This window comes from Eulemur rufifrons, chromosome 4 (genome assembly GCF_041146395.1).
Source record: "Eulemur rufifrons isolate Redbay chromosome 4, OSU_ERuf_1, whole genome shotgun sequence".
NCBI classification, from domain to species: domain Eukaryota; kingdom Metazoa; phylum Chordata; class Mammalia; order Primates; family Lemuridae; genus Eulemur; species Eulemur rufifrons.
Genome location: NC_090986.1, coordinates 4,095,303 through 4,121,216, shown reverse-complemented (window position 1 = coordinate 4,121,216; position 25,914 = coordinate 4,095,303). Strand labels below are relative to the sequence as shown.

Below are 25,914 nucleotides of genomic sequence, written 5' to 3'. Positions count from 1 at the left end.
GACCTTCCTTCCCTTCAGAAAATCACTTCCATTCACAGTGTCCATCTTTGCTCCGCCCAGGACATGTTTCCTCCCCCATTTCCTCAGTTGCTAGACATTAATATCCAATAGTAATTCTATTCTTACAGTTCCAAGGTTAATCCTTTGCACATTTAATAAGGGCATTTAGCTCACACATTGATTGATATTTAGTACCTGAAAAATAACAAGGGAAGTACATTTAGACAAGTTCCTGGACAAATTATGGACATTAGTGACTAGGTCATTGGGGAAGGGGACTTATTTGATGTTTTTAAGAATCTATTCAACAAACTCAGTGGTGGCTATATGCAAGTGTTCATTTTATGATGATTTAGCAATCTTCCCACTTATGTGTGCATTTTTCTGTTGTTATGCTCTACTTTAATACAATTTATAAAAATTTTTAAATTTCATCATATACACGGTGGGTACCTACTTCCTTTGCACATAAGACTAGTCCTACCATCAAAGGAAATGCCCAGGGATTTTTCTCCAGTCCTCTCTCCAGTCATCTCAGCAAATTCTTTTTTTTTTTTTTTTTTAATTTGAGACAAGGTCTCCCAGTCATAGCTCACTGTAGCCTCAAACTCCTGGGCTCAAGCTATCTTCGCACCTCAGCCTCCTGATCTGTTGGTACTACAGGCATGTGTCACTGTACCTGGCTAGTTTAAAAACGAACAAAAAAGTTTGTAGAGACTGTTGCTCAGGCTGGTCTCAAACTCCTGGCCTCAAGTGATCCTCCTGCCTTGGCCTCCCAAAGGATTACAGGTGTGAACCACAAGCAGATTTTTTTTTTTTTTGAAATAGGGTCTCTTTCTGTGGCCAGAGCTAGAGTGCAGTGGCATCATCATAGCTCACTGCAATCTCAAACTCCTGGGCTCAAGTGATCCTCCTGCTTCAGCCTCCCAAGGAGCTGGGACTACAGGCATATGTCACCACTCAGGGCTAATTCTTTTTTGTAGAGATGGGGTCTTATTCTTGCCCAGGCTGATCTTGAACTCCTGGGCTCAAGCAATCCTCCCACCTCAGCCTCCCAAATTGCTAGGCTTGAGCCACCACGCCCAGCCAGCAAATTCTTATATAAGATAATTTGTAGTCACCAGATTTTCTTATTTATTAAAAATAATACACTGTCTTGGGAGCGAAAATTATAAATTATAATAACCTAAGATTGTTTTTAATATTATAAGTTGTAAACTTGCAACATAGCATGTGCTGCTCCAGATGATGGGGAAAATAAAAAGAAAACTGCCCACAGGTTTTAATGGCTGCCACACAGAAACAAACAGAAACTTCTCCTTAGGGCCACAATGTTTTATTACAAAAATAGAGTAAAAACTTCAAGTGTAATTTAAAGGTAAACATAAACAGAAAAATGAAATTGATTGACTTCTATTCATTTAATCCGTGTTTTTAGAATTAAATTGTCAGTATTAATTGTAACAATAAGAACATCAACAAGTAAGATTGTATACATGCTTCACGCAGCCGCGGGGTCAAAACCAGAGTGAGTTAAATGCAACTCTCATGGCAGTTACTGCGCTAGAACATATTCAACCACATTACCAGGTGTGGAATCTGACCCTCACAGTCTCATGAAGTATTTAGGGAAAGAATTAGCTCCACAGGAGATGGAATAGTTGATGCTCAGAGCAAATCATTGCCTCATTCAAGCAGGAGGCAGATGGGGCCTCAGAACCGTGTCTTCTGACTTCCGGCCTGCTGTTTTGGTGCCGAAACTTACTATTAACTGACACAAAACTTCTGAAGGAGAGAAGCAAGTGGCACAACGTGCAGCTGCCAGCTTGTTAATTTTAACAATGGCCTGGGGACAGAGCTCCCTCCAGGAACAACGTGCTGATAAAACCCAGGTTCATTTTCTGGTGGATGCCAGCTAGGCTGGTCTGCCAAGGGCCGGACAACCCACGTCGAGGGGTAACCAGACCCCCTGTGCAGTCTTTCTGCAGGTGAGGAACATGGATATGAAATTAACTTAACTCTTGCCTCTACCTATTTGTTTTATTTATACGATAAATAAATATTTGTATTTATAAAAATAAAATTGTAATAGTGGAAGGCATAAAGTCTACCTATTAAATACTTTATTAACTGCTTCATTAAATACCCAGGAAGATTTCAGACAAGAAGGAGTGATCAGAGAAACTGAAAATCTGTGGACAATTATTTAGCACGCACAAGGGAATGTAGCCCTCCGCTGCCTAGGAAAGCGCAGTACGTCCCGGTCAAGTTAGGTGACTGATTTGAAATGAAGTGGGTTCTGCTAAGAGGTCTGACAACTATGTGAAAACAAAATGTTTGAAATATCAGATCCTGACTCTAACAGGAAATTATATGCAGGAGGCAAGACAATTGTTATAATTAATAATTTCATGGCATGGATAGGTTATTTAGCTAAAACAATAGACTGTTTCACACATAAACAATACCCTAAAATGAGATGCATTTTTTATTTATTTATTTATTTTAGTTGGAAATTTGTTGAGATAGATCTTCTTTTTTTTTTTTTTTTTTTTTTTTTGAGACAGAGTCTCACTCTGTTGCCCAGGCTAGAGTGAGTGCCGTGGCGTCAGTCTAGCTCACAGCATCCTCAAACTCCTGAACTCAAGCGATCCTCCTGTCTCAGCCTCCCGAGTAGCTGGGACTACAGGCATGCGCCACCATGCCCGGCTAATTTTTTCTATATATATTTTTAGCTGTCCATATAATTTCTTTCTATTTTTAGTAGAGATGGGGTCTCGCTCTTGCTCAGGCTGGTCTCGAACTCCTGAGCTCAAACGATCCGCCCACCTCGGCCTCCCAGAGTGCTAGGATTACAGGCGTGAGCCACCGTGCCCGGCCGAGATAGATCTTCTTAAACCTGAATGACTACCATGGTCATGTCACACATTTATCAAACAACCATTGTATTCTCTCTTTTCAATCCCAGAAACTGAAACGGCAAGAAAATATTGAAGGTTTTCTTTTAACTATATTACCTTTGGTTTGTACAACAAGCTAAGAATATAAAGGTCAGAAACAAATATCTGTAGCTTCAACTCTGATTACCCCACATTGCTTTATTTTTTGCTTTGATCAGCCTTTTAAGTTTATTTGATTTTATTAAATTTTATTCATCACATAAGCAAAAACAGGGGCCTTTATTTTGTTCTATGATGCATTCCACGCACCTAGAAATTTTCCTCATATGAAATATGCTCTCAATAAATATTTGTGTAGTGAATGAGTGAAAGTCATTTCATTTTTAGAAGGCTTAGTGCGCTGAAGTACAAATTTGAATTTTTTAAGTGTTTTTAAAATTTTTTCCTGGGCATCTCAGGTTTGAAGAGTTGCGGTGGAAATTGAAGCTCAACAAAATTAGGTGACTTAGAAGCTCACATAGAATTGCATGTTAAGGGTAAATCTGGAAGCCGAAATAAGGTACTTAATTTTTTTCAACTTCACTGATTCTTAAGTGATTTCTATTAAGTATTTTTAAATTGTGGTTTATGTAAAGAAACGTCATTGGCTTTTGCTAGATTCTTCATGGATATTCTTTCTTCTTGGAAGCAAACAGGAGGTAAGTCACATAGGGAGGCCTCTGCTCACGTGTGGAAACAGAAGGACGCCTTCTTCCACACGGACTGAGAATTGAGATGTGAGAACAAGGTTCAGGATTGCATATGTGAGTCGACATCATCACTACTGTTCTTTCCCTGAATTCTCAAAGTGCTCAACGGCAGTGAGGGCTGATGTTAAGTAGTCTATAACTTGGAAAGATAAACTTACAAGTGTTTGAATGTAGTTGAAACCATGTCTTTGGGCCTCAGTTTCTGAACAGCCAATGAAGATTTACTAGAGAGAGCTGCCTTTCTGTGTCCCTATATAAATTGTGGCAAACTTAGTCAAAGGGGGAAAGGGTAATAAACTTTGATGCAAGGCAGGGCTTTGTGCAAAGAATGGTTCTAACTTGAAAGATTACAAAAATCTTTATCTTTGTTCTTAAAGATAACAAGATTGCAATATATGCTGCATAGGTATTGAGTGTTTATAGTCTGAAGATAGAGAATTAGTGGTAAGGAGATCTATCGATCTATCTATATCTATGGAGATACATATGGAGGTTGTAAACATACCACCTTTTTTCAGGTAAGAGTACAACGAAACTGTCATACCTTGATAACAAATACACATTCCCCTCATATCCCAATAGCCGCTGAGAATTCTATTATGTTCTATGAACTGTTGAGTTTGTGTCCAGTTAGCATATGCTGAGGTCACTTCTGCTTTCTTATTATTGCAAATAATACCAAGGTGAATATTTTATTACAAAGTTGCCCACTCATCTGGTTTATTACATAGTAAAAATCCCTAGGAGTGGAAGTTTACACACATTATTTTTCAAACCCCTGATGTTGATGTTGGTACTCTCTCTCTCTCAAAAAAGAAAACAACAACAATAATGATAATACCCATTCTAATCCCCACTGCAATTTATGAGAGTCCTCCCTTTATCCTCCGCGTCTGCACAACCCAGCTCTCAACTAGAGGCTCCATTTGCTAAAGATTGACTGAAACCCGGTTTCTTCCCCGTGGCCTTTCTACCCTACACTCTGGCCCTCGCAGCAGAAGGAAAAGCGCCCACTGCTCGCCGGCACCCACCCCGTGCCTGTGCCCTAGGTTAGGACGAACTTCCGCTCCATCCTCTGCTTCTGGCCTTGCAGCGCCAGCTGAGAGTCAGCCTCAGGTCGCGGGTTTCAGCCCCTCACGCAGTGTGCGGCGGGGACGGGACAGTAAGCGCAGGGACAGACACGGGAAGGGGCAGCAGGTGCTGTTTTATGGCTTCACTCAGGAGGGGCCTGAGGAGACTACCTGGTTGGCAAAAGAGGCCAAGAACACCTTTAATTTTTTTGAAGACTTTTAGTTTAATGACTAATTCTAGAGAATCTGATCTGGCTCAAGTCGTGAACAATCATATTGAAAATGTCTGGTCCCGTGCAGCCGCTGTCCTAGAGCCGAAGGAGAGACTCGCCTGTAACTTGCAGAGCACCTGTACCTTCGGGGAAGCTTCTGTGTAAGCGAGTGACATGGTGTATTACAACAGCAGCAGCAAACGTAACCATAAGGATATTGAAGTCTGATTAGAGTTTGCATTTTATTTTAAGTCTTTTAAAAAATACTATTTAAAAACTTCCTTCTCCCCACTTGGGGGTATCTGTACTTAGAAAAATATAGTAGACAGGGGCTACGATGTTAAAAAAAAAAAAAATTGAGAATTTAATTCACAGGTTTAGTTTCAGAAATCATTGACAGGATTGCTCTAGTAACATTTCATTGTATTCTGCCCGGATTTAAATTGGGTTTAAACTCCCATGCAATTTTTGAAATGTCTTTGTTGTTTGTTGAATGGCACCCTGTGTTTAACTTTTCTTAGCTGGTTGCTCTACACTCCGCTGTAAGTAACAGTATTGTCACCAAGTGTCATTTATTCTTGCTTTTTTATTTTTTATTGGGAGGTGGGTACATGTGATAATTTAATACATTCATCTAATTTGTAAAGATCAAACCGATGTAATCGTGATATCCATCATCTTAAATGTTTGTCTTTTCTTTATGCTAGAAACATTTGAATTATTTTCTTCTTAAGTGAATTTTGCTGCTTCCTTCTGAGGTTACAGAGATCTTCAAATCTCAAATCCCTCCAAACGACGGGGGTCTCTGCGGCGCTGCCGAGGCGAGGGCGGCGATGCAGCGGAGACCGGAGCTGGCCTGTCGCACGCGCATGGTCGCGTCTGCGTGGGGCTGAGGCGTTGCCCCCCGCGGCGGATGCTCAGCTGAGAGATCTGCGAACCTGGTGTTTGCTGATCTTCCACAGGGTGCGTGGCGTGAGGACTTTTCTTTTTCATGGCCCTCAGTCTGAAGCCAGGCGCCTGCAGGTGGGCAGGCAATGACGGGGGGCTTGCCTGGGAGCTAGGAAGAATTTTGTTTCTGGGGAAAAAAATTAGCTTCATTTTGTTACTTTATTACTTTTTTGACAACTTTTGATCAGAAATTCAATTTTTTTCTTGAGTTTGATTGTGGTCATGTACCCTGTATTCATTTAACTTTTGTTAGCTGATTGTAAGCACACCTGAGCTCAGAAGGATGTTGCGTCTTTCAGGAGCACACGCTAGTGGCCGAAGGCGCGGGAACAGGGAGCCTTTGCGACTCCCGCTGTGAGAGGGTGACGATGGCAGCAGCCGGCCGCACACAGGTGCCGTGAAGAGCGACTGCGTCCAAACACTGCGGCACGTACAGCAATGCCTGCATGAGTGCCGGCCAATTCATTATTAGCAACTTGTCTCAATTTTGTTTAAAAACTGAGAAAATTATTTATTAGCGTGTTTCCCATGGCCAGTGTATCCAATTACCACACACTCAGTTTACTATCTTATAGTTTTAGAGGTCAGAAATTGGAAATTGGCCTCACTGGGCTAAAATCACAACGCTGGGAGGGCTGCATTCCTTTCTGGGGGCTTCAGGAGAGAATCTGTTTCTTAGCTTTTTCCAGTTTCTGGAGAGCGCCCGCATTCCTTGGCTGGGACCCTCTGTCTTCAAAGCCAGCGATGGCATCGCTCTGACCTCTCCAGTATCATGTCTTCTCTGACTCCCCCACCTCCCTCTTTCCCTTACAAAGCTTTTGTGATTACACTGAGTCCGACAGCAAAATCCAGAATAGCCGCATCATCTTGGAATCCTCAAATTAGTCACATCTGCAAAGTCTTTTTTTGCCTGAAAGAGAGAATATTCATAGGCTCCAGGCATTAGAGCATGGGCATCGTTGTTTGTGTATTGGGGGTTATTCTGCCCACAGTTGCTTTTATTTAACACTAAGCTAAGTCTATTACAGTGTCATTAAATTTGACAAAGTAACAAATTAGTAATAAATCCTATGGCATTTTTAAAAACACAACTTTTCTGACAATAGAAGGCAGATGGAAACTTGCTGCTGAAACAATTCGTGCACAAAGATTTCCTGTCTGTATGTTTAACACAGGGCGGATTCAAATCATATTATTAACATCTATAACACAGCCTCGGGATATATAATTCATCTGAAGCTGAAGTTATCGTTTACATAATGATTGGGACCTGAGCTGAATGAAGAGCTATCACAGCAGATTCAGAAGACAAAGGAAGTGGTGAGTCCTTTTTTGTTGAAAATTTTGCTGACATCTTAGTTACTCTACAACTAAGTATATTGATTTTAAGCCACAGGAAATAATTGTCTCAAATCTGTATACTATATATAAACCTCAGTGAATTAGAAGTAAAATTTATGTTTTGCTCTATGATCTTTGAAAGCTGTGATTTATTTCAGTTTCCTAGAACAAAGTTTGTTTTCAAAAAATATGGATGGTTCCTATTTTATAGCAATTGTATTTTAGATGGAGGTAAATATAATACAAAGGCCTGGCATTTAAGAAAATTATTTGGCTCACGCCTGTAATCCTAGCACTCTGGGAGGCCGAGGCGGGTGGATTGCTCAAGGTCAGGAGTTCGAGACCAGCCTGAGCGAGACCCCGTCTCTACTAAAAATGGAAAGACATTATATGGACAACTAAAAATCTATATAGAAAAAATTAGCCGGGCATAGTGGCGCATGCCTGTAGTCCCAGCTACTCGGGAGGCTGAGGCAGTAGGATCGCTTAAGCCGAGGAGTCTGAGGTTGCTGTGAGCTAAGCTGATGCCACGGCACTCACTCTAGCCTGGGCAACAAAGTGAGACTCTGTCTCAACAAAAAAAAAAAAAAAAAAAAAAAAGAAAATTATTTCCCTTTACCACATTTTATAAAACAAACTTGGAAGTATTTTCAGGGAATTCTACTAGAATGTATCAACTCAAAAAGTATAATTTGCATTTTTACTAACTGCATGTGTTTAAAAATTATTCAACAAATATTTACAATGTGCCAATCATTCTTCTAAGTAGTGGGAGCACACAGTTAACAAAATAGGCAAAAGTCCTTGCTCATGTGGAGCTTACTTTCTGGTGTCAAGAGACAAACACAAAATAAATGGAATATATAATATGTAGATGGTGTTAAGAAATGTGAAGAAAAATAAAGGCATCAAGTCAGACCAGAATAGGCCCCTCTGAGAAGGTGGCTTTTGAGCAAAGCCCTAGAGGACTTGAGGGGATGTCCTGGCACAGATGGGAGGAGCCCCAGGCAAGGGGAGTGGCAGGGGAAAAGGCCCTGCGGGGCTGTCACAGTGGGGGTGGAGGATCAGCGAGGCACCTCAGCTGCAGCACAGGCATGGAAACGGAGGTGGCAGGAGATGCTGTCGGAGGGCAAATGATCAGAACACGGTGGGCCTTAAAAGTGTGGTAGAGCCCCCTTGCAGGGTTTTGATCAGAGAGTGACACGGTGTGATGCAGGTTTCCCAAGATCGCTCTGACTGCTGTGCTGAGACCAGACTGAAGGGATGCAGGGACGAAGCAGGGAGACTTTGGGAAAGTTGCTGGGATAACCCAGGTGAAGTATAATGACAGATTAAGCCAGGCTGCTACTAGCCATGGGTATAATAAGAAATACAGATTTTTCTTTTAACTACTGTATACTTTTTGGATAAAATGTTTGCATTCCCTTAATATGCCAAGGAGAAGATGTACTCTCCCCCCCTTAGTGTGGGTTCACTTTATTAAGAAGTTTTTGGAGTCTAAAATAGAATATCTCTTTTCTACTGATAGACCTTGAATTAACTAAATTATATTTTTGAACAATATTTATTTTCAATTGTCCTTGGGAAATGGAATGGAATTTAAATCCATTCGGATCAGGAGGATAAGACTCACTGACGTAGACCTTTAAAGTTTTGACCACAGAGTATTTTGGGGAGGCTGGACAAATGAGGCAATAGCGTTGAACTACTTCCAGAGTAATTTGAAGATGTGCAACAAAGGGAAAGTTGGAATGGTGCAACTTAATTTTGATAGTGGTCTATAACTTCTTTGTATTAGATTCTATTGATTAGGTTTTACTGATTGTATTGGTGACTTTTCACTGTCATTACAATTCTTGTACTGCAACCAAAACCATGTTTGGGGGCCCAAAAAGCCAGACAGAGAAGCGAGGGTTAGTGCAAGGAAAGCAGCTTTAACTCAAGTGCCAGCAGCCTGAGAAGACGGCCAGACTCAAGTCCAAGAGAATCACCTCAATTTCTTAGGCTGCCTAAGGGGTTTGAAAGGGGAAGACGACATGGGGACCATGAGCAGGAACGGTGCAGGGTGCAGGTCTGTTGCTTGTCTTCCAATGGCTATCTTGAGTAACGTGCCACTGGGAAGTCTGGTTGGCGTCATTCTGGTGGGGGTCGAGTTAGGGACTAACTTCTCCTAAGAGAGATTTGTACCCGCCATGTCTGTTCCACGCCTGGATTGCCTCAGGATTAGTCTTTGGAATTCTCAAGCAAACAGACACTTAGTTATGTGTGTAGAAAGGACCAAAGGGAAGGAAGGGTAATTTCTAAAATAAGCTGGCAAACTTGCTCCACCAGTAACAGTGCCTTTGTGAAACCAGGCGTGATTTCAGCATGATAGAGGACCATTAGCTAAATTTGAATTTCAGATAAACAATGGAATTTTTTTAGTGTAAGTATATCACAAACTTATACAAAATAAATTTTTTGACTCTTTGAAGGTCAAATACAGCTAAGCATCCTGCATTTTTATTTGCTAAATGTGGCAACCCTAGGCCGTGGGACCGAGGCTGCCTGGCAGCCTGTGAACGGAGGAGCTGAGCCGGCTTGCAGTGCGCCTGCGCGCCCCGACCGCACTCCCGGTTTCCTACGCGCACGCGTCTGGTTTTCCAGCCACTAAGGGGTACCGTTGGGGGGCACTTCACTACATGTGTGGTACTTTTAATTTTCCTTTTTTAACACTGAAATTAATCCACCTGACAGTCAGAGATGAAAATCCCTTCTTGAACTGTGGCCTGTCACTGTCCCGTCCTATATATCTGCTCCAGGGCGTCCGAATCCCGAGTTGAGCTCTGGCCTCAGAGTAGGTAGACATCAGCAGACATGTAGCTCCGTTAGCTTCTTGTTCCTGCACGTCTCTTGGTGACACAGTTTCAAGCTTCCAATATTTTGTTTTTAACCTCCCTGGCCCATTTCCCAGTCCACAGTCGCAGTGGGGAGCAGTCCAGGGGGTCTGTTTAGTGGCATATGCTGCTTTTTAAGAATTTAATTCTGCTGGAGGCTGAGGCAGGAGGATCGCTTGAGCCCAGGAGTTTGAGGTTACTGTGAGCTGGGCTGACGCCACGGCACTCTAGCCCGGGCAACAACAGGGTGAGAGGCTGTTCTAAAAAAAAAAAAAAAAAAAAAAAGGAATTTAATTCTGAAAGCTGTTTGAAGATAAGAGAATAAAGAAGCGATTTGAAGAAAGACCTGCCAGGAGGTTAACAAAACTGTGCAAGCAGCAGTGAGTGAATGTGGGTACCGGCAACGATGAAGAACGGAAAGACAGGGAGCATTTCAGTTAAGAGGGCCCAACAGTTGTCCTGACCCTTCACACCCTCGGTCATTCGTTTCACTCACCCGTAGCCATTCGGTAGATCAATGAATCAATCATTCTCTTCTCCAACCAGTATTTCCTTAGCCCAGCTATGGGTGGGGCAACCTTCTGGAAGTAAGAAATATAGAATGGACAGAGCAGATATGGTCAAAACTGTACTCCAGGTAGAGCGTGCAGCAACTTTATCATGCAGTTAACGTCACTTATAGCTGCAAGGACACAGGCACAACATGAAAAGGGCTACTCCTCAACAACGAGAAATGGAGCCAAAATCACTGCTTTGATTTAGGCAGTAATGTGCATGTCGATCTGTTTGTTCTTCCCCAGCATTCTCGCCGGGAAAGTCTCAGCCCCGCCTGCACCCTCGGATGCGTCATCTCCACTGCAGACTTTTCCCACCTTGAATGTGTTCTCTTGCTTTCCTTCCTGGTCTTTGCGTCCTCCTGCTCCTTGGAGCTGGCAGAGGCAATGTTAATGAGGAACACAACTTCATCCTCTGACTTTATCCTCCTGGGGCTTCTGGTGAACAGCGAGGCTACAGGGATTGTATTTACAGTTATCTTTGCTATTTTTGTGGTGGCTGTAACCGCAAATTTGGTCATGATATTCTTGATCCAGGTGGACTCCCACCTCCACACCCCCATGTACTTTCTTCTCAGCCAACTGTCCATCATGGACACCCTTTTCATTTGTACCACTGTCCCCAAACTCCTGGTGGACATGGTTTCCAAGGAGAAAACCATTTCCTTTGTAGCCTGTGGCATCCAGATCTTCCTCTACCTGACCATGATTGGTTCAGAGTTCTTCCTGCTGGGCCTCATGGCCTACGACCGCTACGTGGCTGTCTGCAGCCCTCTTAGGTACCCCGTCCTCATGAACCGCAAGGTGTGTCTTTTGCTGGCTGCTGGTGCCTGGTTTGGGGGCTCCCTGGATGGCTTTCTGCTCACCCCCATCACCATGAATGTCCCCTACTGTGGCTCCCGCAGTATCAACCACTTTTTCTGTGAGATCCCCGCGGTTCTCAAACTGGCCTGTGCCGACACATCCTTGTATGAAACCCTGATGTACATCTGCTGTGTACTCATGCTGCTCATCCCCATCTCCATCATCTCCGCCTCCTACTCCCTCATCTTGTTGACCGTCCACCGCATGCGCTCCGCTGAAGGCCGCAAAAAGGCCTTCACCACTTGCTCCTCCCACTTGACTGTGGTCAGCATTTTCTATGGGGCTGCCTTCTACACGTATGTCCTGCCCCAGTCATTCCACACCCCCGAGCAGGACAAGGTAGTGTCAGCCTTCTATACCATCGTCACACCCATGCTGAATCCTCTGATCTACAGCCTCAGAAACAAGGATGTCATCGGGGCATTTAAAAAGATATTTGTGTGTTGCTCATCTGCTCAGACAGTAGCAACGAGTGATGCTTAGGGAGTCAATGTTATGAGGTTAGGGCTTCCTAAGACCCCCCCCCGCCTTGTGTGCTCTGTTTCACTAGAGATTATTCGGTCATCTATCAAAGTATACCTATTAATACTACTGGCAATTTCTTAGTTCATCCTGTCTGGATTCCTGCTCCTAAGGGGGAGAAGGGGAAGATGTTTCACTGCTATACAGAGACTTTTTTGTGAAGTATCAAAAATGATTTATTATTAAGCTAAAGAATCTGTCTGGTCTTGGTTCTCGTCTCTAGGGGAAAAAAAGCAAATATTAGAGTTCACAGTAAACTTTCACTCTGAACCAGGTCTCCTTTACAATTTACTCATGGTTAGACACAAAACAAAAAACCCTACAAAAGCTATCAAATTTTATATTCAAAAATTCTGATTATTTTTGTAGCAGAAAAGTAAAAGAATACCAGTCTACAAGTGGAAAGAAGATAAATCACACAATTTAATCATGTTTTTGTTAAGAGATTAACACCTATAGATGACTGTAAGTTCTGTGATCATCTTTGAATCTCTCATGCTGAGTATAGCAGCTGTATCCTAAACCACAGTAAGTAGTGGATGAACTGAACAGAACTGAGTATGAATGCACGGATGTCTGGGTGTTACACAACTGCTCATAGGGAATGGATTCTAATATTTAGCATCAAGGAACTCTACTGTGTCACAGTCCTTGAGAGTGTAATAATAGCATAATAGCTCTGGCAATTTCCATGGCCAGAAACTTCAAATTCCACAGTTCTGTGTAATTCAACAACAGCACTTGGAGGTACTTTGAATTTGGCTGAGTGAGACGGGAAGTCCTTGAAAATTTTTCCATAGAGCTGTAACATGATGAGTTGTACATTTTAAAAAGGATCACTATGTCTATAGTGTGTAGCATAGAGCTAGGAGCAAACATGGATACAAGAATACTACTTGGAAGGTTTCAAAGATGAAGCACAATACTGGACCAGGTGGAGTTTTAGCCCAGGATTTGATGTATGGTAGGGACAAACGCAGAATGAAGGATGACTCATTGGTTTGGGCTTAAGTGAATGGAAAATAAAATATTTATTTACTGAGATTTGGAAAACATCTACAGCAGAAGGTAGGAGAAATCAAGAATTCGGTTGCTGTTGAAATAATTTTTAAATGCCTATTAGATATTTCAGTCAAGTGGAATTCAGATTAGAGTTCTGAACTTAAGGTATAAATTTAGCAGTCTTCAGAGTACAAACCATATAAAGACATAAGGTTATTTGAGATCATTGCTTAGGAGAAAGGGTTGAGACTGAGACCTGAGGCAACTGGGGTCAAATGGGAAGTAAATGAGAAAAGAAATAGGGTTTGAAGAGGTAGGAGAAATAATATTTGAGACACAGGTGAAGAAAGTGTTAGAAGAAAGAGGGTATATTTAGCTACAACAAGTGCAGCTCATGGTTTGATTAAAAGGAGAAGTGAGACTTGATTATTGTGTTTGGCAACACGGAGATCACTTGTAACCTTAGGAAGAGCAATTCCAGTGGAGACGCGCTTGGAGAGGATGCACGATAAAATACAGGGAGAGGAAGTAGACAAGATGAATTGAGTATAAAGTTTTAGCGTTTGTTTTTGGTGAACAAAAGCCAAGAAATTGAGCATAGCTAGAAGGACATGTGACATAAAAGTGTTGTTGATGTTGCTGTAGTTACATGACATTAAGATGTTTATATGTTCAAAGGAATAATTCAGTACAAAGAGAAAATTGGTGATGAATGAGAAATGAAGGAAAATTCCAGAAAGATGGCCTTTGAGAGTGACAGAAAGTGTAGAAACCAATGTAGAAATGAAGAGGTTAACATTTTGTGTGAGTGCGGCCAGTCCATTGACTGCAGTAGGTGGTAGGTCAGAGCACATGCACATGATGCTTCTCCTTTCTCAGCACAAGTAGCATCAAGGAGAGATTCTACGAGAAGTCAGGAAAGTCCTGTTAAAAAGTCATAAAAAGGATCATCTTGGAGAGCACGTAAGTGAATGAACTAGGTAGAGATATTTGGATTGTAGGGCAGCCTTAGGACCTCCTCCCTTCCCTTTGGCACTGAATTTATGAATTTAACATAGTATATTTATTAGATAATACATGGTACATATTCAGTCAGCATGGTGCCCAGCAAATAGTGAGCACTTGATATGTTAACTACAATACAATTAAGTGTGATAACAGCAATGACAAAATACTGGCAACAGCAACCACTATCATTACCAATACACACTTATCATGCCTTATGTGAAGAAAACATGTCATATTCATTTATGCACTTCCAATGCATATAATTTGCAGTATGCAATAGATGTTCAATAGCTGTTTGTTTCAATGAATTGATCTCTTTGGGCAATTAGACGTAGTTCCACCAGAATTCTTGCCAGTGTGGAGTTTCTTATATAACACAGCATTATTTGGCACCATAAGGTGACATCCTGTCACTTCAAAATGCTGATTATTTATGTTGAGAAGTTAAAGAAAGCCCCACCCCCTAAAACATCCTCTCTGTAGTCTGGATTTTGTTGTGGCTTCTCTTGGGATGGCTGTGTTTCCTCTCAGTGTAGAAATATGTCCCTGTCCAGAGTGTACCTAGTTGTACTCAGTGAATCTCCTCTAAGGTCCAATAGATTTCACTAAAATACTCAGCCTCATATCTCTGTGTATGCCTGATAACGGATTGTTCAGCTCTTGAATGATTTGATTTTTATAAGATTTTCCTGTTAATATTTCATTGGTTTTTAATTGTTTCCACCCATCCCCCAATTTCAAAGGCAGTTTCACGTTGTTAAAGCCATATGCTTGGAGTCAAGTCGATTGGAGCTTGAAGCCTTGGAGCCTTTTTATTTCTGGGCTGTGTCCCTCGGGCTTCCTACCTAACCTCTCCGTGCTGTGGTCTGCCATCTTGCTTCGAGTTGACTGAACGTCAGGAACGGGGAGGGGCTGCTTAGAGCAGGTATTTTCGGAGTCTGTGGCTGGCGCTCCTGCAGGTCGTGGGCTCTGCCTTCGTGGCCTGGCCACCGTGGCGTCCTTCCTGGGTCTCTGGGCAGCTCTCACCACGGGTCTCTCTTGGTTCACCAGACAGTCTACACCTCAGGCACTGCACTCAGACATGTGCAGCCACATCGCGGATTATACTTCTACCCATTTTCCCTTGTCTTGCTGATCTGTCTTTACAGGAAAAAGACATCTATAAATGAATAAAAAGTCCCAAGTGTTATTATTTTCAGATTCCATCTAGACATCCAGTAGGTGTTACTATGGGGCCACCATGACATCATCCTGCTCCCACCTTGTGGCCAGTTAATGACATGACATTATCCTAAAATAATACTGTATGTTCTTGTATTCTTTAAAACAGCATGTATCATTAAAATAATTTTAAAAACACAAGTGACAGTACTATGACATTATGAGTACCTTTGAAGGACTGATGGTGACTTCACTGTTGTTTGTTTGTTTGTCTGTTTTGTTTTGTTTTTGCCATTATGTTTTGTCTGCATTCGGCAGGTATTTTGCTGTCCTCACCGTCATTACCAGAGGTGCTGCTGTCTGTGTTTCACAGCACAGATGATGTGGGTCTTGAACCCGCTCCACTGCTTACAGCCTCGGTGAGTCCTTTCCCCTCTGGGTCCTTCAGTTCCTTCACTTGCCTGAGCATTAAACACGTTCACATAAGCAGGGCTCTATCCCGACTCACAGTTGTTGGTACCTGTTAGTCACTGTCATCATCACCATCGTTAGGATTATGGTCACCAGAACCTGGTACATTCTGGATGTGTTCCAGGTCGAGGCCTCATGCTTGAGAGTGAGAATGCCGGAGTGTGAGTCCGAGGGGACGCGGGCAGTTGCCCACCCTCTGGTGCCTGATTCCTCACATGTACACCTGGCTCATCCTGACACCCACCCCACTCCCTGGCAGGAACACCCGTGGGGACACTGATATGTCAGCTGGCCCTTGGCGAGAGTCCTGAGGTGCTGAGCTGTCATTGGCCCCCCTTAGTCATGTGATCGCCTGTCCTCCCATCAGACGTGGTGCCTTCATTCTTACCCTATCACTGTGCCAGAAGCAACTGGAAAAAATACAGTAAATCGTATGAAAACCCTGAAATATGACTATTTGATTTACAGCTAAATAAAAATTTGCCTAAGAATGTTTTCTTTCTTATTTTTGTCCAGATATATTTCAGTAATTATCAATATAACAGAATTTTATAGTTTTAAATATCTTTCTTGGTCAATTTCCTTTATTTTATTTTATAAAACTTAAAGGGAAAAAAGTTAACAAAGAGACACGACACAAAAGAAGGAATTCTTTGCTTGCGTCGTTGGCGTCAAGGTGCAACAGAGAGGACAGCCTGAAAAAAGGCAAAAATATTTCCTGCCTCTTTAAAATTTTCCCGCTCCTTGTGGAGAACTAAAACCTACATCCCTGCCCCAGACCAGTGGTAAGGAGGAGCAGATGGGTGTCTTTTGTTCTCTGTGGTGCAGGAGATGCCTCAGGGGACCGTCCCTGAGGGAGGGGGAGGCCTTGGCAGTGGTCTGGGGGGACGGGGTGCAGGTCACAGGATTGTCTGCACTGGAGATGGGAGGGTCAGAATCATCGCCTACAGTTGACCAACAATAGCCCTGAGAGTGAAAAACCTCCCTTGAAAAGGGCCGTAGTTCTGCTTATTTTGGAGAAATTGGTACTATGAGATGGGAGTCTGCCACTGTCCCCATTTGCTGGAAAATTACTAAGTCTCTGCTTCCTTTTCCTCAACCACTTGTGCCTGTTCTTCTGATGCAGCTGTGGAGGCGAGTGCCGAGCTTTCAGTAACAAAGGTCCTGCTAATGTCACAGAAAGGAATTTCAGGGCATGCACACAACCGAGCGGGTGGCCAGTGTATGAAGTGGTAGCAGACGGGCCTAGGAAAGGCTTGTGCACACCCGAAATTACGCTCTCAAGAAAGGATGGGCAGGCTCGAAAAGCGCAACTGTGCGGAACCCCGAGCAGCTGCTGTTTTTGTTAGAGTCAAAGATCATTCATTCTTACGGTTTCCCTGTTTTCCCCACAAGGACGGTCAAAGCCACAATGTTCATTTGTTACACAATAATTGTGATGTAATGAGGGAAAGGGCACTTTGTACCTGTGCAGCGCAGGGAAATTACTGGCTCCTTTCTCCTCGGGGCTGCTTGTTCCGGGGCCGCTGGTTGGAGCCGGTGACTAGCTTTTCCATCCCTCCTCCCGGCTCACACCTCGCTGACGTCCTCGGCTAGCACTCGCACTCGCACTCGGGGACATTTGCCTGCAGATACTTCCTGTTTTTAGGGAGCTGATTGACCCATCACTTAATGACAGGAATAGCAGGGCTTTGGAGAAAGACAATCACATTACATAAATAGTTGTTAATCTCTTTCTATATTGTAAAATACAACATAACACATAACATTGCCAAAACCAAACTTACTGTTTAGTAATCACTACAAATGGAACCACTGTGAACCCCTTCATAAAATGGCCACATCCAGAAATAGAACCTGAGCAGCACTGCAGAGTCCTCCCGGTTTCTGCTAATCACCGTGCATGTGCCAGGCAAGGACAAACACTGTTCTAAATATTTCTAGCTTTCATCTGAACTGCTTTACTTTTAGACATCCAGAGATGTTGCAAAGTTAGTACAGTGAGTTTCCATGTAGCTCTCAACCAATTTTTCTTAATTTTGACATTTTACATAACCATACAATAATTACCAGAATGAAGAAATTCACATTTCATCAGTTTCTGTACTTATGACAATGTTTTCTTATTCAGAACCCCACATTGCATTTGGTTGTTATTTTTACTTAGCCTCTTGCAGTTGCAAACATTTCCTTAGTTGAACCTTGACACAATTAAAGAATATTGATTGGTTATTTTGCCTAATGAATTTCATAGCAATCAATTCCTGGATATTTTTTATAGCATTACCAGGTAAATATGTATTCCTAAATACTATAGTTTAGTTTTCACCATCTATTGAAAATTACATAAATAAAATTGTATATTTTACTTTTTCATGTTGAAGGAAATTAGAACTATTTTACCCCAGAATATATCTTTGACATATTTTGAGATGGCCACCTTAAGTCTCACAGATAGAAGTAACACTGCAAAGTCATCTTTTGTGGGGAGAAATTTACATTTGTAGCAGTCTATCCTTTCCCAATCTACAAAAGATTAACTGAGATTCTGAAACCTTAAAGGTCAGAAAAGATATAATTTACAATCCGCTGCTACTTACTAGGTTTCATGTACATAACAAGACTACCCTTTGCTAGGTAGTCAAGCCTCTTCCTCTGTCCCTCCCAAAACCTGGTTTTCAGCTTTCATACTCCCATTCTTTTAAAACCTTTGTACTTATAATAAGGAGTTGAATTTTCATGCTGAGTGTTCCTGTGAATACAAATTAAATAAAATTTTATCTTCTTTCTCCTATTATTCAATCTTCCTCATGTCAGGGATTTTTTTCAGTGGAATTTATGGTGGCAAAAAGAATTTCCTCCCTACAGTGTTTTGCTGGAATTTTAGGAGAAGGATCTTCATTTTTGTAGTGAAAAGAACCCTTATTAATGAATATGCACACGTGCACAAAAAACAAATATAAGAACAATTCAACAACAGATAAAAATAAAAATGAGTTAGAAAGACACTTCTGAATGTTAATGGAAAAAAAACAAACTTTGTAAAATAATTTAAATAGGTATATTATGAGTTGAATATGACTGACCATGACTCAGAGCTATGCAATCTTAAGAATTCCTCAATCCTGAGAAAGTAAGCCCCAGGCAGTTGGGTTACAGTTTAGTTTTATCCATTCATGGAGACAGGACTTACAGGTAAAATCATAAATCAATACATGGAAGGTGTACATTGGTTCTGCCCCAAAAGATGGGACAACTCAAAGTGGGGTCTTACAAGTCATAGGTGGATTCAGAGGTTCTTTGATTTTTAACTGGATAAAGAAATAAAGTTAAGGGGGCAAAGATGGTGGGCAAAAGACACCACCAGCCAGAGCGTCTCTGCAAGAAGAAGAAATTTTAGGTGAAAATGAAAAACAAAACAAAACAAAACAAAAAACAGACAGACAGACAGACAGACATAGATTGCATGAGGGTTGGAAGAAAGAGTGCCTGCACCTACAGGAGACTCCATGGAAATTGGTTGTGGAGCAGAACTGGAAGGAGAAAGGCATCGGCAGGGACTAAGCCCTGAGAGGCTTGGAGACCAGAGAGAAGGGCAGGTGGAAGGTTAACATTCCCCTCCCTTGCATGTCAGATTGCTGGTGGCTCCTGAGTTGCTAGAGAGACCTGCCAACACCAGCCTAGAGACTGCTGCTGCCAGTGAGTGGAGAGCCTCTTGCAGACAGGGCACCAGGCTCCCAGCTCTCTCGGGACACCTCCCGCCCCACAGACCTGAGCTGGTCAGCAGGTGCCATGTTGCTTCTCTACCCACCAAGTGCCTTTGCCCTCCCCAGGGGGCCTCTACCCCTCAGGTTCCGTCTTGCTAGTCCCCACACAGAAATGTCCCAACTGGCCCAGACTGCAGGAGCCACAGGGATTCAGTGGGTCCCAGGCAATCTGCGCCACTCCAGAGCCCTGTTATTCTAGGTGGACTGATTCCCAGCGAGAGGGTTGGAGGTGAACACAGGATGGACTTTCCTCTACCTAGACTCTTTTGCCTCTTCCCCTCCTCTACCCAAGGCTGCTGAGAGAGACAATGGAACCACCATATGGAGGCATCCAAAGGGAACAGGCTTGGACCTGTCCTTTTGGGGTCCTGCAGTAGGCTGAGGGATGCTTGGACTGTGAATTCCCTACTTGCTGCCATTCCTGGTGCTGTTTGCCCTGGTGACTTCAGCAGAGTGGGCAACCCCCGAGGCAGAGGACATTGAATCAGCTTGGGCACCCTGTGGGTGACTTGGGACCAGCATTCTTCTCCCTGGCAGGGACAGGGATTGATCTCTGGGATCCTGCAGGCCAGATCCCATGCACCCAGTTCTCAATCGCATTTCCCAGGGGCACAGAGGGGACATTCGTGAATTATTCTCATGAGGTGAGGGTGCCTGCAGGGGAAGATCAGTGGGTAGAGTGCAGTGTGTGTGGGTCCTACCTGTGACACACACAAGGCACCCCTCCTCCCATGGGAGGGTCACACTCCCAGCTCAGGCCAGGATCCTGGACAGGGAACCTTCCAGCAGATATAACAATCATGGGGAATCTTGGTTGGCTTGAGGTCCTGCCTGCTTGCAGAGGCCTGAGAGAAACTGTGGAATAGGGAGGGTGGAGAGGAGTGAGGCTTGTCCACACTGCCTGATTGAGGGTCTCAGACAGCCCCCCCTCCACACCCAGACTTACCGGTTGAGTGGGGCCATTCAGCCCCTGTATGGCAGCTTTGCACAGAAGTGGGGAACAGACCTTTGACCCTTGCTAAAAGCATTTTGGAGCCTGAGGGCAAACTCAACAAAACCAGTCATGCCCAGCCTCACTCCCCCAGCTGCCCCTTCCGAGGTGGAAAATAAGGACACACCTGGAAGGTCCAAGGCTCCACCCACCACCTGAGGCACTAGAGAGCTTCTCCTGAGGAACTAGAGCTGGTCACAGGACCCAAAAACAACATTGCAGCTTGTTCTTTCTGGCAAGTACCATCTACTGACAGAGAGGTCAATTAGCATGCGCTTTTACTGCATTTACTTACTCATAATAGAGCATGTGATCAATTCTCACCCACAAGCACCACCTACTGGTTCAGAGATTAAACTGGGTGTGTCATTATCTAAACAAAATAGGCATAGATGGGACATACCTCAAAATGATAAAAGCTACATACAGCAAACCTACAGCCAACATCATATTGAATGGGAAAAAATTGAAAGGATTCCTGCTTAGAACTGAAACCAGACAAGGTTGCCCTCTATCACCACTTCTGTTCAACATAGTGCTGGATGTCCTAGCCAGAGCAATCAGACAAGAGAAGGCAATCAAGGGCATCCAAATGGGAGCAGAAAGGTCAAACTATCGCTCTTTGCTGACGATATGATCTTATATCTACAAAACCCCAAAGATTCTGCCATGCGACTGTTGGAATTGACAAACAAATTTAACGAAGTCTCAGGTTACAAAATCAATGTACACAAATCAGTAGCATTCATATATGCCAACAACAATCTAACTGAGAGCCCAATCAAAGACTCAATAACTTTCACAATAGCAACAAAGAAAAGAAAATAGGTAGCAATATATTTAACTAAGGAGGTGAAAGATCTCTACAGGGAGAACTACGAAACACTTAGGATAGAAATAGCAGAAGACGTAAACAGATGGAAAACCATCCCATGCTCATGGATTGGCAGAATCAACATTGTTAAAATGTCTATACTACCCAAAGTGATCTACAGATTCATGCAATCCCTATTAAAATACCAACATCATTTTTTGCAGATCTAGGAAAAATAATTCTATGCTTCGTATGGAATCAGAGAAGATTCCATATAGCTAAAGCAACCTTAAGCAAAAAGAAAAAATTGGGAGGCATCAATTTACCAGACTTTAAGCTATACTACAAGGGTATAGTAACCAAAACAGCACAGTATTGGCACAAAAACAGAGACAAAGACCAATGGAACAGAACTGAGAACTCAGAAAACCATCTTCATATAGCCATGTGATCTTTGACAATGCAGACAAAAGCATACACTAGGGAAAAGAATCCTTATTCAATAAATGGTGCTGGGAAAACCAGATAGGCACACGTAGAAGACTGAAACAGCATCCTCACCTCGCACTTCTCACAAAAATTAACTCACGATGGATAACAGACTTAAACCTAAGGCATGAAACCAAGAATTCTAGAAGAAAACATTGGAAAAACTCTTATAAACATTGGCCTAGGGAAAGAATTTATGAAGAAGACCCCAAAGGCAATCATAGCAAAACAAAAATAAATAAATGGGATCTGATCAAATTAAAAAGCTTCTGCACATCCAGGGAAATTATCAACAGAGTGAACAGACATCTTACAGAATTGGAAAAAATATTCGCACGCTACACTCTGATAAAGGGCTGGTAACTATAATCTATCTAGAGCTCAAGAAAATCAGCAAGAAAAAAATCACACAACCCCATTAGAAAGCAGGCAAAGGACATGAACAAAAACTTTTCAAATAAGACAGACTAATGGCCAACAAAAAATGCTTAACATCTCTAGTTATCAGGGAAATGCAAATCAAAACCACAATGAGATGCCACTTAACTCCAGTGAGAATGGCTTTTATCAAAATGTCCCAAAATGATAAATGTTGGTGTGGATGCAGAGAGATAGGAACACTCATACACTGCTGGTTGGACTGCAAACTAGTACAACCTCTATGGAAAGTAATACAGAGATACCGCAAAGATCTACAAGTAAAACTACCATTTGATCCAGGAATCCCACTACTGGGTATTTACCCAAAGGAAAAAAAGGCATTCTATAATAAAGACATCTGCACTAGAATGTTTATAGCAGCACCATTCACAATTGCAAAGATGTGGAAACAACCCAAGTACCCATCAATACATGAGTGAATTAACAAAAGGTGGTATATGTATACCATAGAGTACTACTCAGACATAAAAAATGGTGAACTAATAGCTCTTGTATTATCCTGGATGGAGCTAGAGCCCATTCTTCTAAGTGAAGTTTCACAAGAATGGAAAACAAGCATCACATGTACTCACCATTGAATTGGTACTAATTGATCAACTCCTATATGCACATATGGAAGTAACATTCTTAGGACATCAGGCAGGTGGTGGGGGGGGGGGAATGGGTAAATTCACACCTAATGGGTACAGTGTGTGATGTCTGGGGGTTGGACACACTTGTAGCTCCAACCTGGGTGGTGCAAATGCAATATATGTAACCAAAGTGTTTGTACCCCAATAATATCCTGAAATTAAAAAATAAATAAACAAATAAATAAAAGAAAAAGAAAACAAGGGGAATAAAATGAAACAAAGTTTTGTTTAAAATCTTGGAGTCTATAGAAAGGCATGCTTGAGTTAAGATTAGGGGTTCTGCTATCTGTCACGTGATGCTATGCCAGAGTCAGGTTGGAATGTAAGCCCCATTATTCTGGGCTGATAAAGTAAAAAACAACAAAACCCATTTAATGAGATTTTATGGTTTGTAAGGCCTGACTTAACCCTTGCCTGGCATGGCCTCAGGTTCTGTTTGCAACTTTGTGTGTTATAGCCACAAAGAGTCTCTTTTGTCAGTCTTATGATCTCTATTTTAACATTAATGCTAATGTGTCTTAACTCTGAAAGGGGTGTGTGTCCCACCTCCCTTCCCTTCACGGCCAGGAACTCAGTTTTAAGGTTTTTCCAGGGTCCTCTTGGCCAAGAGGGTGTCCATTCAGACAGCAAGGTGCTTAGGATTTTATTTTTAGTTTATGTGAACCCCAAGATTGAGGCCACTGTAGGACCCTGGTTTTCCCTGAAGGTTCACGGAAAATCACTGACATTAGGCAGATAGGTTTATAAGAGAAAAGGCATGAAAGTTATTTATGGTTTATACATGGGAGCCTTCAGAATAAAGACTCAACCTCCCACTGTGGTTCATAAGCTTATATACCATCTTGTCCTTTTAGAAAGAATGCGGGCTCAGAGCATGGCCCAAAGCAGGTCAAGGTGGTAAATCAGGTTTTAGTGGCAAGAAAGATTAGAGGAGAGAGAAAGGCTTGGCTAACAAGGTGGTCTTGTTATGTATATGAACCTCACAGGTAGCAGCCCTCAGAAAGAATAGATGGTAAATGTTTCTTTCAGGTCTTTAAAGTGTCAGAATCTCTGTTAATCTTTCCTGGATTGGGACAAGGGGGGGCCGGCTGTATTGATGCAGGTTCTTCACAGATCTGCAGATTCAAATCTCGCCCGCACCAAAAAAAAGACAGCCTTGCGGGGCCACTTCTGTTTGCTAGCTCTGGCGGCCATCTCAAAATATGTCAAAGAAATATATTTTTGTGGTAAAATATTTTAATTTCCTTCACCACCAAACAATCTAAGTAAAACCAGTCTCATGACCTGATTGCAAATATGTGTATTCCAAATGCCAGTATATGTCAGATTACTCAAGCCAAAATACACATAAAAGGTAAAGATCAAAAGAATTATAAACATAAAATAAAACCAGATTCCTTGTTATCCGCCTCTCCATCAAAACTAGCTGACATCCAGAGCTCCTGCCATTAGTTGGTTGCGTGCCACCAGAACGCCCATGAGCAAAGCCCAACTCAACCTCGTTGAGAGCAAGACCTGGGAACAAGGCCAAGAAGCTAGCGACCACCGGAAGTACTCACCGGAAGTACTCATCGGAAGTGCGCCGCAGAGCTGCTGCGGAGGGCAAGCTAGGGCACGAGAGCACTGTGGCGTGCACATGCCGCCGTCCGCTTCGTCTGCTCTGAGCGTGCTCCCAGACACGCATGTAGGCGCAGGGGCACACACTGAAGAATGCCACTGATGGAATGCCATGTCAGAAGTCAGGATCATGGTTACTTTTGGGGACTGAATGAGAACATTACAAGAGTTTCTGAGTGTTGGTAATTTCTTTCTTGACCCATGTGAATAAATGAGTGTTGAGTAAATGTTAATTCATGTGTGACCAACATTTGTGGACTTTCTAGTATGTGTTTTCTATTTCAGTTAAAATTTTATGTAAAAGAAATATGTATTTATTACAATGTATATTCAATAGCTTAGTAAATACTCTTGCATAATTGAAGGAAACCAGTATGTATGTGTATGTGTATGTGCACTAAGGAACAGTGAAACTATATTAAAATAATGTAGAGCCATAAGGTATGAATAGTAAAGTCTGATTTTTATAAAAATATAGATATAGCCAGCTGTTAACTAGCCATTGTTCCCCAACTTCCTTACTACTGTAACTGTTGCTTAGTGGCACTATCCTCCCCGATAGGTGCAAGGTTTGTGATGTCCCCACTACTGTAGATAACACTGCCATTGTAAAGCCCAGAAATTTGTGCTTCTGTAGATAACCTTGCTATTGCAAAGGCTAAGACTGATCTTTGAAGTGTTTTTCAGACCCTGCATTCAGAGGGACCCACTGATGCCAACCGGACCCATGGACAGGTGTGGAAACGTATCCAACAGCCTCGAGAAACCCCTATCCAGGAAATCTCCCAACCGAGAAGATAATCTCTATGAGTTCATCCCCTGCTAGTAGACCCAATTGCATAGCCCTTTGCCTGCTACACTATCTTAAAAGGCCCTTTCTCCCAAATTTTTGAAGAGATAGATTTGAAAAATTACTCCCATCCCCTTGCCAGGTGCCTTGTGAAATAAAACTACCTGCTGCAACACCTGCTGTCTCAGTATATTGGCCTTCACTGGACCGTGGACAAGGGACCTGAGTGGGCTGTAACAAAAGCAATGAATGTCACATAATGGTTCATTGGATGAAAATGGGTACAATGTATGTGGGTGAGGTGCGAGGTAAGCCACAGCAGACTGGGGAAAATAACACTAGCTATTCCTTAGGACACATCCTCTCTGTCAGCCTTAAGAAAAATGCCTAATATTGACCAATAACATTTATGTGCGCGCTCTCTCTCTCTCTCTCTCTCTCTATATATATATACACACACACACACCTACATACATATTTCTCCCCCACTGAAAAAATATGCCATCCTTATTTACCATTTTCAAATTCCAGCTTGCTGGGATGACATGATGGCAGGAGCTCAGGCAATTGTCTTTGACTAAAGAGAGGAATGAATCCCTGTTCTCAAAATGGCAGAGGAGGAAGATAAAAGGATCTAAATACCAATACTGAGTGACATCTGCACTACTTCAGAGAAAATAAGAGATAAGAGGTGA

General features: G+C 42.5%; 1 protein-coding gene across 1 annotated transcript; it reads left to right on the top strand.

Moving 5' to 3' along the window:
* Window positions 1-11,037: 11,037 nt before the first annotated feature.
* Window positions 11,038-11,997, top strand: LOC138382534 (olfactory receptor 2T11). Its single transcript, XM_069467000.1, has one exon. The coding sequence runs from the start codon at window positions 11,038-11,040 to the stop codon at window positions 11,995-11,997; it is 960 nt and encodes a 319-aa protein (XP_069323101.1).
* Window positions 11,998-25,914: the final 13,917 nt, after the last annotated feature.